Source organism: Rattus norvegicus, chromosome 6 (genome assembly GCF_036323735.1).
Source record: "Rattus norvegicus strain BN/NHsdMcwi chromosome 6, GRCr8, whole genome shotgun sequence".
NCBI lineage: Eukaryota > Metazoa > Chordata > Mammalia > Rodentia > Muridae > Rattus > Rattus norvegicus.
This window is the reverse complement of record NC_086024.1, coordinates 139,439,589-139,456,355: the sequence shown is the minus strand read 5'-3', so window position 1 is coordinate 139,456,355 and position 16,767 is coordinate 139,439,589. Positions and strand designations below refer to the sequence as shown.

Here is a 16,767-nt window from a genome sequence, read left to right as displayed (position 1 = left end):
ACTACGGTGTCCAGTGCAGCATCTTGGAACAACAGCAACTACAGTAGCAGTGGAGACAGCAGCAGCACAGGCCACGGAGCCCAAGGAGGCTGTTCTTCTTCCCTGCTCATGCACTTTCACCTGTGCTTGAGCATCTGACCTGGCTGGAAATCTCTGTGGAGATCCTCCAGTACACAGGCCCACAATCAGCCTGACTTAGTTTTACTTTCCCTCAGATCAGTTTGGGGGTTCCATTTGAGTAGTTCCATTTGAACATGTTTTGTTCTCTTGGAGCTCCTGTACCTGCTGACTTTTCTGAGTTGTAAGGGTTTCAGGCTTTCAGGAGAAGAAATCATGCTTGATACCTATGGCATGTATGACTTCTGGTGATGTTATATGACCCTGAGTGCCCTGTAGAGATTCAAATGAAGTAGTCAGGACTCATCCTGCTACATCCCTCAAAGAGCCTGTCTCTCAACTGCCCTATCTCTGACTTCTCATTAATCATCAACGATGTAAACTGGGCCCTCCAGCCTCTAACAAAGGTTCTGCAGTAGATGTTAGCAATGTGAAGTAATGAAATCACATTGTATAATTCAGATGTCAGATGATAATCCTGAATCAGCATCATCAGGGAAACAACAAATAGTCAAGTTTTACTTGAAACTGAACAAAGTTCAAACTTAGGACACAGACATCTATCTCTTGGCTAGAGAATCACTGAGGGGACTTCAGTATGAACCTAAACAAAAAATCTCCTCTCTATGGAAAATGTTGTATCAAACAATTTGACAAAACCTTGAAATGGCAAACACTTCCTCTTTCTTTCATATGCAGAAAAATCATTAAATTTCAGGGGCTCTATCTAAGATTCCATTTACATGCAGGCAACTTACTAAAACCAAAACCCACATGCTGACAAGGACATGGAGCAAGAAGAAGACACTCCATTGCAGGTGGGAGTGAAAACTAGTACAGCCTCTCTCAAATTATATTTGGTTGTTTTACAAAAATCTGGGAATACTGATAACTCAATACCGAGCTCTATCATCCCTGAGCATATAAACAAAGACTACCCACTATACCATAGGGACACTTGCTCAAGAATGTTCATAACAGATTTATTCATAATATCCAGAAACTTGAAACAACATAGGTGTCCCTCCACTGAAGAATGGATAGGAAATCGAAACATCTAGACAGTGTAATACTATTCCTATTAAAAACAAGGACCTCATGCATTATCCAGGCAAATTATTGGAACTTGAGTATATCGTGCTGAAAAAGGTAAAACAGAACCATAAAGCACTTACGATATGTACTCACTAGTTTACACTAGTCATAATGTGCAGGACAATCATGCTACACTCTAAAAGCACAAGTAACTGGATAGTAAGTTAGACCCAAGTGATGATTCATGAATCTCACTAAGAAGGGTAAAAGAAATACTCAGTGGAGGTAGACAGAGAGAGGGAACTGGGTAGAGAGAAGAGATAATAAGAGGGCAGAGGATGCCAATCAGTTCTAGGGAGATAGAGCCAAGAGATGGCTGGGAATGAGAATTGAAATATGCACAGTGGTGTTGTGGGCATCTTTGTTTCCTAACTAGAGCTGTAGGACAGGAGAATACATGGGGAGTCTATGACGGTAACCCCAGCTGAGAATCCTACCAGCCAGGATATAGGGACTGAAGTGTCCACCTCTTGTACCATGACAAGACTTCAACAGGAAGGATGGGAACTTCGTTAATCCATAAAAATTGTCTTCCCATTGAGATTAACACAATTGTCTCCTGAGAGGTTTCCTCCAGCTGGATATTGGGGCATATGCAGGGCCAAACAGACTGGGTTCCAACAACAGAGCATGCAGGAGACAGACCTAGACCCTCTATATATCTGAAACAAATACACAGCTTGGTTTTCATGTGTGTACCCTAAAAAGGGGAACAGTCTCTGTTATGGTCTCTACTGACTATCATTGGATTTCTCTCCCAACATCCGAGCTGCCTTGTTGAGCCTAGTTAGGAGAAGATGTGTCTAGTCCTGCAGAGACAAAGAACCGCAGGGTTAGGTGGTATGCAAGGGTGACTCCTCTTATCAGAGGAGAAGGGGAAAGGACAATGTGGGGAGGGATTCCTAAGGTCAAGATTGGGAAGAGGGGATAAATGAGGCTGTGATTAAGATGTAAAGTGAAAATAAATAAATAAGCAGGTAAACAATCAAATAAATAATGCAGACAGGGATGCTTGTCTGTAGTAGAATAGAAGAGCCAATAGAATGGAGATGCCCTCAAAATTCTCTTCACTTAAATATATCATGTGATTATATTTTCTTTGAAAAATTGAAGTACTCTAACACAGTAGTTGTTGTGTTTATAAAAAAAGATTAAAGGTGAGAGAAGCAATGTTTTGGTGGATGAATGGTAAGGTATAGGGTTAGGGGATAACTCCTCAGGAACATACTGAGGCATTCTTTCCCTCTGAGGGACCAGCTTCAATAAGGTATAGTCTAGAATAGACTTTGTTTAGGTCATGGGAAGGGGGAGTAAAGAGGGTAGTAGGAATAAAGTCAGAGAGAAAGAGAGAGAGGGGGGGGAGGGAGAGAAACAGAGATGGAGCAAGAGAGAGTGGAGTGGGCAAGCAGCCCCTTTTCTAGTGAATCAGCCATACCTGGTTATTGTCAGGTAACTCTGGGGCAGAGCTTAGACAAAATGCTAAGAGTTGTCTCATTTTTCTTCTAAAGAACATTTTTATCACTTGTCTGAGATGTGAGTCTCCACGATAAAACATAGACTACAATAAAGAGAAGAGAGACATAGTATTCTCTTGGGCACACAACTTTCTGTCTTCTGTCCTCCGCTAACTAACTGGGATCCTTCCTTTCAGTCAGAGAATGTGGACAGAAGAGGATTCATAAACTCAACATCTCCAATAATAACAGAAATGGAATTTAAATTCTAAGTGAAACACTTTTGATAATCAATGATATTAGAACATTTAAAAATGAGTGAAAAGAAGTGTTGCCTGGTTGGAGAGAAAGGGGTCCCTGTTCCCTATGAACTTTAGCGTGATTATGTTGAACTCTGGCATACAATATGCAGGATCCCATGGATTTCAAAATAGCAATCATGTGACCTAGAAATCTCCTGTATGGTTGTACAGTGATGACAGGTAGTGACATTTTCATCTGAAATATATTTTTGCATTTCGAAGTTCATTTCTTGATCTCACAGTCACACTGTCTCTCACTGCTAGAATCTCTGTCAGGAGGCATGAGGTGTGAAGTCATAGGAAGACACTCTCACTGAATGGTGCTTGTATCTCACATATACCTATGGTCCTCTTCCTATGAGATATTGTCATAGAACTAGTCCTTGAGGCACTGAACTTACCTCAGTCAGATTGTTTAACATAATTTACTGAGGTACTACATGAATTCAAGTATGTCTACTTACTAGCATTTATTTTATGAGTTTAAATGTGGCAAACATGATGAAACCACTATACTGCAAGAGAGAAAAACATTCATTGCTTTCCTGAAATTCCTGTCAATAATCCCACATATGATCATGTGACTCTATATGCAGAAAAGATACTGACAATCTTTATGTTTCTGGAAGTGTTCTCCTGACATTTTCCCCTGACCTAGAATAGAGGTTGATTGAACTTTTCTAATGGAAGAAAAACTTCCTTGTTTCTTGTTTTCTAAACTCAAGATTTATTGCCTCATACCTTTGATTTCAGAAGGCCTGTGTCTTCAAGGGTTGGGAATACATGGTATGTAACATATTTGTATCCTACAAAGTTGAATTATTAAAAGATTTTAACACATGCACTTCAGAAAAACAGTTATGGTAGTTTTTATCTTCCCCCAAAAGAAATCCTATAATAGTCCTATAGCCTTATAAAACTCAGTGAATGCCCTCGATCCTCTTCAATAGCTGTACCAATAGTGGATCCTGAAATCTTCGTTCAATGTCTGCTCAGTTTCTTCTACTTCTGTTCCTGGTCCCCATTCATTTAGGAATCCAGATCACATACAGATATTGTCAAAGGTCCCCCACTTATCCGACTAATCAAGGAAACAGCAAAATAAAAGACCTTGGTCTTTATCTTCCAGTACTTTTTCTCTAAGGTTCTCACACAGACCCATGTACCACAGCCACACAAAGCTGCACATACCACACCCCCAATATTCTGTACCTTATTTCACAACCCTTCTCTGTTTAGAGTATCTGTAGTTATGTTTTCACCATTCAGGGACCCTTCACTTGCCCCTTGGGGTGAGAAAATCCAAGAGGTAAATTGGCACCTCCTCCTGGTTCCTATCCTGTTCTCCAAAACAAGCAATGAATGCAACTACTACCTTCACCTCTTACACTGGTTCATTATTGTTTCCTTAGCATGTTCACAAAAACCATATACAATCTCAGGTCTCTGTACCTCTTTTTCCAGACACCTGTCTCTCCTCTCTCTCTCTCTCTCTCTCTCTCTCTCTCTCTCTCTCTCTCTCTCTCTCTCTCTCTCTCTCCATGTTTGTATATGTGCAAGTGCAATGTTGGTTCTATTACCATGGTTTAAAACTGCTCCTTGGAATATGGTGTAGTAAAATTTAAAAAAGAAAAAAGAAAACCTTCTTTACCATTGCCTTTACTGAGGGTTGCCTTACCTATCCACTCTTATATTTTGCAGCATATATCTTTATATTTTCTTTGGGGATTTATTGTCTTTAGACAATTCAACAATCTAGTAGGCACCTTTTTTCTAAGTTCTGAAGAACGGTATACTCCACGTGTATAAGTTTAATATGTTTAAGTCTCTATCCTATTTTCCCCTTCAACATCCCCATATCTTTGCCAACCACATATCTCATCTCCACCACTCTCAACATCATGGCATTTTGATCCCAAAAATGCTGCGCATATGTGCATGTGTGTAAAGGCAAGCATTGCAGCAATAGAAAATCGACCAATGAACACATTGTGCTCTTCTCCATGAAACCTATATAAAGCAGTCCCTCACTAAGACAGAAGACCTGTAAAATACTTACAAAGTCTATATTAGGTTATGATTGGCTTGGTTTCAGGTGGGGACAGATAACAGCCATCATCAGTGCATGGATTGGATAGGTAGGTCCTGTCCACAAGACATTATTTGACAGTTCTCAACCCCAAGTTTCACATATTTCATTTTCTCTATGTCCTCTGAATTCATGTCCTCTGAGCCTTGGAGGAATTTAAATGTGACTGTAAAATATTACTTCAAACAATAAAACAAAGCCTTGAGAAAGCAAAAACAGCCTGTTTCATATTCAAAACATTCTCTGCGTGCCTGCAGTTCTGAATTATATTTTGTAGCATTTGGAACGAGAAACCTAAGAAGGGGATACATCTTATGCATAGGACATGGATGACCAAGGACAAGGGAATATTGGTGATATAAAAGCAAAATTGAAGTGTGGTACGCGGAACCAAATTGGGAGGACTGAAACAAGAGAACTGATTAAATATGAAAAAGGCACCCTAAAATATAATTAAAAGCCACAGGTATATGGAGTATGATAACTGGAGAAAATAAAAACTAATATAATATAATATAAAACAGTCACATATTGACTGGTATACACATGCAGAGAGAAATGTTGGAGGGGGGACTTTAAAGGAATAAATTAATAACTTCAGAATGAAAAATGAGTGAGTTTGCTGCAAATATGCATCTGTCTCCATGACCAATTTTGAGTCTTAGACAGTCTCCACAATGTCTAATTTAGAAATATATATAAAGTCTAAGGACAGTATTCTACCATGAAGAAGTAACTTTCAGAAAAAACCCAGTGTTCTTGTCACAAAAACGAGTTCTGCTACCATGACCTAACAGGAGTAACTGTTTCCAAAAAACACAAGAGAGAGAAGCCATGTCCTGCTCAGGTATTGGAAAAGACTTAGCACATATGTAGAAACACAAGTATGTATGGTGCTGTTTAATTCCATATTTATACTAAATAATCCTGACAATGAAAACAAAACTTATGTGCACAAGGACAAAAGAAAACTAAATGTAATATGGTGAATCTTTACCAAAAGAAAATGTGAATATGAAACCACGACACTTAGTCAAACTCTGTAACTGACATCCATATCTTTGATGTCATATATCTGCTATGAGCTCTGTTTTTAGCTCAGGTGTAATTCCATAGCATGTTTTAGTAGTAAGATATGCAAATAATTCTTCTCTATGCCCATGAAAACCAGCCTGTCCTGACCTGCAGCTCTGACAGAGGAGCCCAGTCCTGGACTCTGAGGTTCTCCCATTCAGTAATCAGTACTGCAGCACTGCACAGACTCCTCACCATAGACATCAGGCTCAGCTTGGCTTTCCTTGTCCTTTTCATAAAATGTAATTGATAAAAGTGTGATTATCTCTGTTGTGTGCACATGAGAATAAGAAAGTTTATTTTGTTTTGTTGTGTTAGTGATGGTTTTCTAACCAGTATTCTCTGTTTGCAGGAGTCCAGTGTGAGGTGCAGCTGGTGGAGTCTGGGGGAGGCTTAGTGCAGCCTGGAAGGTCCCTGAAACTCTCCTGTGCAGCCTCAGGATTCACTTTCAGTAACTATTACATGGCCTGGGTCTGCCAGGCTCCAAAGAAGGGTCTGGAGTGGGTCGCAACAATTAGTCCTAGTGGTGGTAGCAATTACTATCGAGACTCCATGAAGGGCCGATTCACTATCTCCAAAGATAATGCAAAAAGCACCCTATACCTGCAAATGGACACTTGGAGGTCTGAGGACACGGCCACTTATTACTGTACAACAGACACAGTGAGTGAATGTTACTGTGAGCTTAAACACAAACCTCTTGCAGGATACTAGTGACCAGCAGGGGGCACAAGGAGCACAGAAAGCATCCAGTTGCTGAGTGTTAGTTTATGTAGAAAGACCTGGAACAAAGTAAGCCTGGGACTCCTTACTGTCTAGGTTGCCTCTCTACAAGGATTCTCTCTCCAAGTGATCTTGTAATAACCCTTGATGTAGACAAATCTTTATTTCATTTTCAGTTTTCCTGTTTAATATGTGCTTTGTATTCATTGTATTCATTTATTTATATATTATGGAGTTGTTTTTTGTTTTTTGTTTTTTGTCTCTGTTTGCCTCTCTGTCTCTTCAAGGCTCTGTTCATGTATTTCTGATGCCTCTCTCTCTCTCTCTCTTTCTCTCTCTCTCTCTCTCTCTCTCTGTGTGTGTGTGTGTGTGTGTGTGTGTGTGTGTGTGTGTGTGTGTGTGTGTGGAGAGGGTTGAGATGTTTTTTCTATCCATTTACACACTACCATTGAAATAAAGTCCATCACAAAGCCTGTATTTCATCACTAGACATGGATTACAGTATATTGTTAGGCTGCTTGGTTATGGAGTCCCAATATCATACTGTCTTCACATCTGAGAAGTAGGCTTTCTGATTGGCTACCTACCAAACTGAACTATTTTGTAGTTATGGAGACTAAACACAAATCTTCCTGCTGGTGTGGAAAGAACTTAAAGAACAAAATTATACCTATACTCCCATTGAAGATGACTTTCAATGTAGGATAAACTGTGACTTGAACAAAAGGCAGAACATCATGTAAGGAAGACAAGAATCTGTTTGAGGACCCTGGTTCAGATCCCCAAAAAAATAAGGAACACATGAGAGTGTAGAAATAGAGAGTCTGTAACATTCCCTTCACAGTGCACTGTATGGTCTTCAAGATAGAGTCAACATGGGAAACAAAGAGGGCCTGTGTCCCATGAAGTAGATGACTTTGTGTCTCTCCATAAATATCAAAAATATCATATGACACGGACCCAACACAGACCCAGCTTGTGGTGTCAGTAATAAAAATGTGTGTGAGGCTCCAGAATTGAGACATGAGGTCAATGTAAATAGTAATACTTACTGAGCTTCAGGAAGTTCTACACAGATCCTATTCCACCCAAAGTGTAACATTTCTTAGTTCTTTCTCTGTAGTTTTTACGGTTTAGTTTTGTATTGTTCTCCAAGAATTTAATAGACAGATAATTTTTTGGGTTTAACACATTAATCTACTCTCCTTTCCTCAGGTTTCTAAGGATTTTCTTTTATGCTTTTGTCCAAGATACATGATGTAAATGACAATTGGTTCATTCTTCATCAGAAGTCAGGTGTTGCGTTTAGAATCTAAATATAACAACTTGTCAATGGCATTCTGGTCATATGCTTGGTGTCACCATAAAAGAAAAGTAGGTTCTGTGGTGATACCATCCTGAAACATTAGATCCCTGAGAGAGTAGGAAAGTATTAGACACCAGGGAATGATTATTGTTCAAAACATGAGGTAACCTGGGAAACTGTGTATGATTGTCAGATTGTCATTGAGTTGTAATGCCTGTGATAGTGGAATAGCTTGGAATGCAACACATTGGTTTCCTGTGAGTTCTGTAGAAATAAAAGAAATAGTCTCTATTTCCTGGTTTACCAAATCAGCATAGACTAGAAGATGCTGTCAGGTACCACCACAGGTGCCTCAACAGAGTGATTCTACATTCTCTGTCCTGCTCTGTCACCATCAATTCCATTCTCCTGTGTGATGACAGATTCTGAAAGGGAGATGAGTCTTTAACATCATGTCCACAAGGAACTCACAGCTACAACTACAGTAGTGAATGACTGGATAACTACAAACAGTGGTCCAGAACAACCAATGATGCTCGAGACTTACAAGCTTTCTGATTTCATCTCAATTTCCAACACAACTTGATTAGCAGTTTGTAAATTTCTTTGGTTATTGAAGTCTTCTCAGAGCCAAACAACGAAGTTCTTACAATTTCTGTACATTTGTAAAGTAAGTGTATATATGTGCACAACAATGCAGAGGAAGTGGCCATGGCAACCACAGAACCCAGGGTAAAATATTCCAGCACTTAAGCAAATGAAGAGAGGAGATAAATGTCACTGAACCACTGAATTTCTACAAATGCTATAGCAATAGGGCTGAGCTGTCTAAAATATATAAAATATCACGACTGCCCCCAAGACACTGCCTGGAATATGTCCCCTTTTAATCTTATTCACTGGCCAAAGGATTGCTAGAATGTGGGTTCATTGCAAATGTTTAATTCACTGCTATTTTTCAAATTGTTACATCACTTCACTCTGGGTTACTTTTCAGAACATTCTTTATTCACACAGGGGACTCATCAACATACTGACAAGTCATGAGAGTATTTAAATATATATACATCACCTAAGTGAGGAGTGCAAGAATTTGTGTTGCTTGCTTTCAGATCTGTGATTGATGAACTAAATCCAGAATAATTTTTGTTGTTTCTTCATGCTCTGTGCACACCCAGACAAAATGAGAAACATGAATCTGATGAGGAAGGAGGGTCCTGAAGTGGCCACACTCTGAGATCACCTGCTGCCAAATAACTTTGAAAATACTAGGTTCAATATATTGTCAGACATCTATGAGTACTGTATGCAACAATTCCGTAGTACAAATGTCATGACCGCTAGGATGTAACACTGAAGTCCATCCAACATTAATCACACAGATTTTCCTGTGCTTTCAATAAAGAGAACATGTTTGGAAAACCATCTTTACTTTGCATGCTGATCCTTATGCACTGCCTCTTGTCTTTACTTTCCTGCCCTATCTGTTTTCCAGTTCTGATTTCTTTTTCTAATTAACAAGAATGTAGAAAGGTTGCCCAAATGAACATTTTCACTTCAAGTTTATTTTTCGCAGTGTTTCATCACTACAATTTTAATCCCCAGTAAAAGCAGGGATTCTCCTGTAGATATAGAATGTCCAACTTTTGATAAAATATCAGACTCAAGCCTTTAGCAGGTCATTATCCTGGTTAGTTCATATACAGCGATAGAATATAATACTCATTTTCAACAATTTTATTAAGCTACTTCATACTAGGATCTTCAAAAGAAAAAAAAATGAAACCTATGTGAAACGTCTGTCTTATGGAAGGAAAATATGAATAATCTAGGTAAAAGAACTAAAGATAAGAGAAAGATGAGTCGTGGAAGACTGGCTGATGAATGTGGATTAGAGAGTCAAACATCTCTAAGCTTTCTTGTTTCACCATCAGTGAGGTACATAGAGAGGCAGATGCTCACAAACAACCATTGAACTAGGTTCAAATTGGAGGAGATAGAGAATGAACTTAGGTAACTAAGGGGGTTGCACCTCCATAGGAAGAACAACAATATCAACATACCAGACAACCCAGAAGAGAAGGCCTTGTTAAGCATCAAACAGTAGAGAGGACCTTGGTCCTGTGAGGTGTGATTCCCCAGTAAAGGAGAATGCAAAGGCATAGAGGCAAAAGGTATTTGGTGGATGTGTTGGGGAGCAAACTCAAGGAGGCAGGGTTTGGAGGCATGAGACAGATTTTTCTGGAGGGAAAACCAGGAAAGGGAATAATATTTAAAATATGAAAAAAGAAAATGTCCAATAAAGGAAAGAAAAAAGTGGAACAATAAGCATAAAAAAGAAAATTTTCAAGAGAGGAATACCGAATGTTCAAGAATCCCTTAAAGAAATATTTAACATCTTTAGTCATCAGAAAAATGCAATGCAACATACCATGAGATTACATGTTACCCTCATCAGAATTGCTAAGATTGAAAACTCAAATGATAACACATACTGGGAAGGATTCAGAGCAAGAGGAAAAATCATCCTTTGCTAATGGGAATGTAACAAGTACAAAATTTTTTGAAAATATATTTGATGGTTTCATAGAAATCTTGGAATATTTCTACATCACAATCATGTTATACCATTCCTGGGTATAATCCCAAAACATCCCCCACTGTAGGGACATTTGTTCAGCTATATTCACAACGACATTATTTGTAATAGCCAGAAAACTTGAAACAAATAGATATAGATGTCCCTGAACTGAAGAATAGATAAAAAATGTTTAATAGCTATAAATAGAATACTGTTCAGGTATTACAAAGACATCATGAAATTTGCAGGAAAATGGATGGGACTTAAGAATCATGCTGAGTGGTGTAGTCCAGAACCAAAATCACCTATATAATATGTATGCATTTATAAGTATACATTAGTCAAAAAGTACAGGACAACCATTCCACAATCAAAAGATCCAAAGTAGTTGAATATTAAACAGGTCCCACAGGAGGATTCATGAATCTCACTCAAAATGTAAATTAGTCAGCTGAGGTGAATGGAGAGGATAAAGTGTGTAGGAGAAGAGGAGAGAAGGGATTTGGCAATGGCAATCAAGTGTGAGAAGGAAGAGGCTAGAGAGATGACTGGAAATCAGAATAAAAATGTGTCGTAGTGGAAGGGTGCCTCTCTAGTAACTAGCTAGAGGTCTGGGTCAGAATAGTGTATGTGAAGTCTATGGGGGTGATCTAGCTGAGATTCTTATCATAAGGGGGTATAGAAACTAAAGTCCATAACCCTTGTAGCCTGGCAGTACTTACAGAAGGGCGATTGGCACATTACTTCAACCACAAAATCTCCCACCCATATTTTGACTTGCCTACAAGATGTGCAGGGGCCATAGCAAAACTGCCTCCTGAGTGGATTCATCAAGCAGTAGATGGAGGCAGATGTACAGCCAAACACAATGCAGATCCCAGGGGCTCTTGCCATAGAGTGAAGGATAGAAATGAGCAGGTTGGAAGTGTCCAGACTCCACAGGAAAACGAATAGAGTCAAATATCATGAGACCATTTGGGGATCTACACAGCCTGGGCCACGAACCAGGGGGCATGCTGGAGCCAAACATAGACCCCATAAATATTTGAGCAAATGTGCAGCTCTGTACTCATAAAGGTACCCTAAGAAGTTCACCAGGTTGTGTCCTGGTCTCTGCTCTCTGCTATTGAATCCCTTTCTCCTTATTCAAACTGCCTTGTTGGGGCTCATTGTGAGGCTTACTGAGACTAGATGCTACAGGGTAGAGTGGTACCCTTACAGTCAGATAAAGGAAAATGGCAACTTGGGAAGGGATTTGTAAGGGTGAAACTGGGAAGAAGAGAGAAATGAGGACTATGACTGAGTTGTAAAATCAAAATAAATACATAAGTACATGAATAAATATTCAATAAAAAAGAAAAATAGTGCAGATAAGGATGCTCTTCTGAAGAAGAGAAATACCAATAATATGGAGTTGGCATCAAAATTCTCTTGACTTAAACATGCTCTGTGATTCTGTTTCATATGAAAATTGAAGTTCTTCAACACAGCCATCTCATTTTTCTTCTAAAGAACAAATAATTTTTATCACTTTTCTGAGATGTCAGTTGTTAGTTTTAGTAGGTTGACAGGCTAGAAGAAGGAGCAGAGAGATAACTGGAGCTTGGATTTAGGCAAAAGAAAATAGAGGCTCCCACTTAGCTAGAACATCCTTTTCCAATAAGGGTACAGTACATGTTGGCACTTCCAAAGAGAAATGGGCGAGAGGTACACACCCTAAAAATGCAACTAAGTGGTGGGGTCTGGTGAGGAATGTAAGGTTGTCCTCCTACATTGATAATAGGAAAAAAGATGAAGTGGATCCCCAAAACTCCATAAGGACTGAGTAAGTGACCCCAGTATCAAGAAAAAAAAGATGGGCTACTCACATACCATGATGGCTACCCAGAGCTCCGTAGTGATGGCAGTGGTCATGTCAAGTAAGCTCAGGCCCCTTAAGTTGCCCATAGCTAAGCCTAGGAGATCAGCTGGAGCATTATCTGGGAGTAATGTCCCTCTGTCCTGCCCAACATGAGGGCAATCGACAGCCCAATGTCCCTCCTGATGGCACCTAGGACATGGTTCCCTTGGCTTGCAGAAGGTAAGACAAGCCTTCACCAAATGACTTTGTTGACCACATTTGTAGCAGGAGCCCAGTGGTCTCTGAGCCAGAAAAGACAAGGAGTCCATGACAATAGCTTGGGCTTATCACAGAGCTTATGCCAACATATGGTATTTTTGTCTCATATACTCCTTATCTCTCTGATGGTACACTTTGAGGGCCAGGGCCAAAACATTTGTCTGTGGAGTTAGGGGTCCCCTCTCCAGGTTTCTAAGCTGGGGTTGCTCTGGGGAAAGAAATAGGTCATTAGAGGTTGCTAACCTTCTGGTTTTTCAGAATCCAGATTAGTGTATTATAATAAAGCCTTTGTGAGGCATTAGGAAAATTGAGATGGGTTTTCCTGTTTTTCCTGGATGACCTCTTGGAGATTTTCACATTTTACTGGATGTAAGGCTGCCCTATGGAAACTGCCAGGAGGCAGGTTACGAATCTATCTCTGGCTAAAATGTCACCTTCAGAATTATAATTCTATTCGGGGTCTTGGTCAGTTACCACCACAAATGCAGTTGGATATGCTCCATCTGTTTGATGCACCTGGTCTGCATGTATTCTCACCTGCTCCAAAACTCACCTGCCTTTGTCAGGAAGTAAACTATTGGTAAGGAGTATATGTACATTGTGGAAAGACAAGCTATAAGATTGAGGTTCTGAACCTTCTTTAGTAAAGGCACAGGAGTTAGAGGTATAGGAACCCATTCTCCTTTTATCTGAGAAAGTTCATTAATGAGAAAGGAACATGTACACTGACAGGGCCATTTTTCAGCTTCTTTCCTTAAAGGAAAGAACAGTGCTTGTTGAGGTGTCCCAGACAATGAAGGACTTGGGGGTTTGGCTACCACCTTGGAGCAGCTGATGGGAGGGGTGAAGATAGGTACCAATTCAGGGCACCTCCATTGTAGGTGCCTGAAGCTGTCACAGGAGGAGGGGATGCATCTGGAGAGGTTGAGCAAGGAGGTTCTTGGGTAGCATGGTGAGAATGAAAACCTGAGGTGGTGCTTTGGGTTATTCAAGGTGTGGATACAGGCCTGCTGCAAAAAGGAGGCAGTTTGTTAGCTGGATTGAGAGCTGTAGCTTCATCTGTTTGAGGTTCCATGGATAAGAGAAGTTGGATTGGGGAAACAAGAGGAACACAGGAAGGAGTTGAAGCAAAGGTAGTTAAATGACTGCTCATAGATGACCTCTTTCCATTTACCAGACCACTGGGAGTATGTATGAAGAACCCATGAGATTATTCAATCTAGTGTGCCATTAAGTGGACATTTGGAGCCATTGGTTAATGGGTACTGAATCCAGACTTTATTGCAGAGGTGTGTTAGTTGTGATGCCCTCACGTCAGGCAATAACTTCAGAGATTCGAAATTTTTCAGGAGACATCCCAGTGAGGGTCCAGGAGGTATGCTCGAAAATAAGTCACCATTTGGGGAGTTGTTGAATTGTCCACACCTCCATCCTGAGAATAACTTCAACTACAAATTTTCTGCCAAGACAGATGTCTAAGTTGTCACTTAGATCCTCTACAGGGTAATTACGGTGAGTCCTAGACTCACAGAAAGCACTCATACCCAACACTCAGAAGATCTACATGGCTTCAAGAGTCCCAAAAGAAAAGGGTATAAGAGCTGCTTTCGAGAATATGCCTAAGAGTTGAAGTCTTATCTTGCATGCCAGGAAGGAGGCTGGTTTTTAGGACTGTGGCCCTAAAGTGCCAACACCTTACCCCATAAAGGCTGGCCAAGCCCTATTTGGGAAATCAGGGGTCCTTCTTGCCAACTGGAGGGAAAAAAAAACTTAAAATTTGCGGATGTTGGTGCACGAATTTTAGTGGCTGGTTAGCAAGAAACATGAAATTGTACCATTGGTTCAGGCTTGTACATAAGCAACCGACATGGCAGGAGATAGCATGCCGTGGTGGGCCATGGAAATCAGCCGCTCACATAGTAGAAATCCATATGTCCTGAGGCCGCAGTAGCAACTCACATGCAGAAAAGTAGTCCCTTCTATGCCATGAAGACGTGGGAGCTGTGACAGCAGCTGTGATCTGAATTAAAGTGGAGAATGGCAGAGGCACAGGACCACCACATCAGCTACTGTCCTCTGGCACAGCTACAAGGAGTTCCCGGGTTTCAGCACCAATACTGTGATAGAATCACAGCTCACATCCAGACACCCCAGGCCAGGCCAATACATTCCCATGTGGAAGAGGGTTATTGCTGATGATGGAGACAAAAGGGGAGCAAGAAGTAAAATGGGAAGAGGGAAGGAAGGTTCTGCTTTTTATTTAAATTGTGATGTAAATATTCCCAGGTAATTGTGGAAGCTGAATCCAAATGTCTACTGGGAATGTATGGACATCACCATGCCAATAGATGTGCCCTGTCGACTGCAGGTGACATCACTGCTGGAGGCAAAAGCAGTTCCTCATACCAACACTAGTCTCCAGGATGAAACAGGCATTATGGAGAGATATAATGTTCTCTTAGGCAACTTTCTGCCCTCTGTCCTCTTACTGGCTTCCTTCTTTTGGGTCAGTACATGTGACAGAAGAGGTTTCAGAAAGGCACCATCTCCAATCACACCACCAATGGAAATTAAATTCTAAATGAAAAATTTCTGATAACAAATGTAATGAGGACAATTTAAGAAAAAAGAATGAGAAGAAGTGTTGCTTGATTGGAGAAAAAGAGGGCCGTGTTCCCTGTCAACATGAGCATGATCCTGTGCAATACTGATTCATAATGTGGATCCCATTGATTTATAAATTAAGAACACAGGACCCAGCAATCTCATGCCTGGGTATATATAGATAACAGAAAATAACATTTTCATTTCAAATAGATTTTTGCATTTCTGTGTTTACTTCCAGAGCTCTCAGTTGTACAGTCTCTCACTGATCTCTTTTCTAATGGAAGTCCTGAATTCTGAAGTCACATGAAGATATACTCACTGAATAGTGTGTGTAGTTGGCACATATTTATGGTCCTCCTCCTACATGTTATACATAAAACTAGTCCCTGAGTAAATGTGGGGAAAAGTTATCTCAGTAAGATTGGTAAAAATAATTTAATGAGGAATTTTGGGCACTCAAAAAGTCTCCATTCTAGCATGTGTTGTATTGTGTTGTTAGATTGATGAACCCCATGAAACCATTATACTGTAAGACAGAAAATCACTCCTTGCTTCCCTGAAGTTCCTATAAGTATTCCCTTATAGGATGTGAGCCTGTTTGTGGCTTGGAAAGAGGTTGAATAATTTTTAAAAAGGTAGCAGATCTTCCTTGTCTTTCTGTTTCTAAACACAAGAATGATTATCTCCTAACTTTGTTTCCACAAGGTCTGTGTCTTCAAGGGTTGGGATACACAGTATGCAATATCTTTGTATCATACTGCCTTGAAACTCAGGAGATACAAAGAAACTGATAATTAAAGGACTTGAGCACATACATTTGAAAAAAAAGTTATGATGATTGTCATCTTCCCCAGCAGGAATCCTACAACTGCCTCATATTCCTGGAAGACCCATTCAACACAACTGCCCTCTTCAGAGCTCTTATAAATGGCAGATACCCAAATCTCTTTTTGTGTTTTTTTAATTCTGGAGCTGAGGACCGAACTCAGGGCCTTGCACTTGCTAGGCAAATGCTCTACCACTGAGCTAAATCCCCAGACCCCAGATACCCAAATCTCAATCCTCTCTTCAACCAGTGTTTTTTTATTTCTGATCCTGGCTCATCTTCATTCAGGACTACTGAGATCACACACAGAGACTGTCAAGATCCCTCCACTTGTCCCACTTAGCCAGGAAACAATATAAGAAGAATGACCTTGGGACTTTATCTCCCAGCAATCTTCACACTTGCCATGGCCCCAACATTCTGTGCATCTTCTTGTAGCCCTTCACTGTTAAGATTCTCTATAATTATGTTTTC

General features: G+C 40.2%; 1 gene segment (V, D, J or C); it reads left to right on the top strand.

Moving 5' to 3' along the window:
- The first annotated feature begins 5,382 nt into the window (after positions 1–5,382).
- Positions 5,383–6,845, top strand: LOC108351342 (uncharacterized). The segment is given in 2 exon segments: positions 5,383–5,437; positions 6,484–6,845. Coding segments are annotated over 2 exon segments (417 nt in total).
- Positions 6,846–16,767: the final 9,922 nt, after the last annotated feature.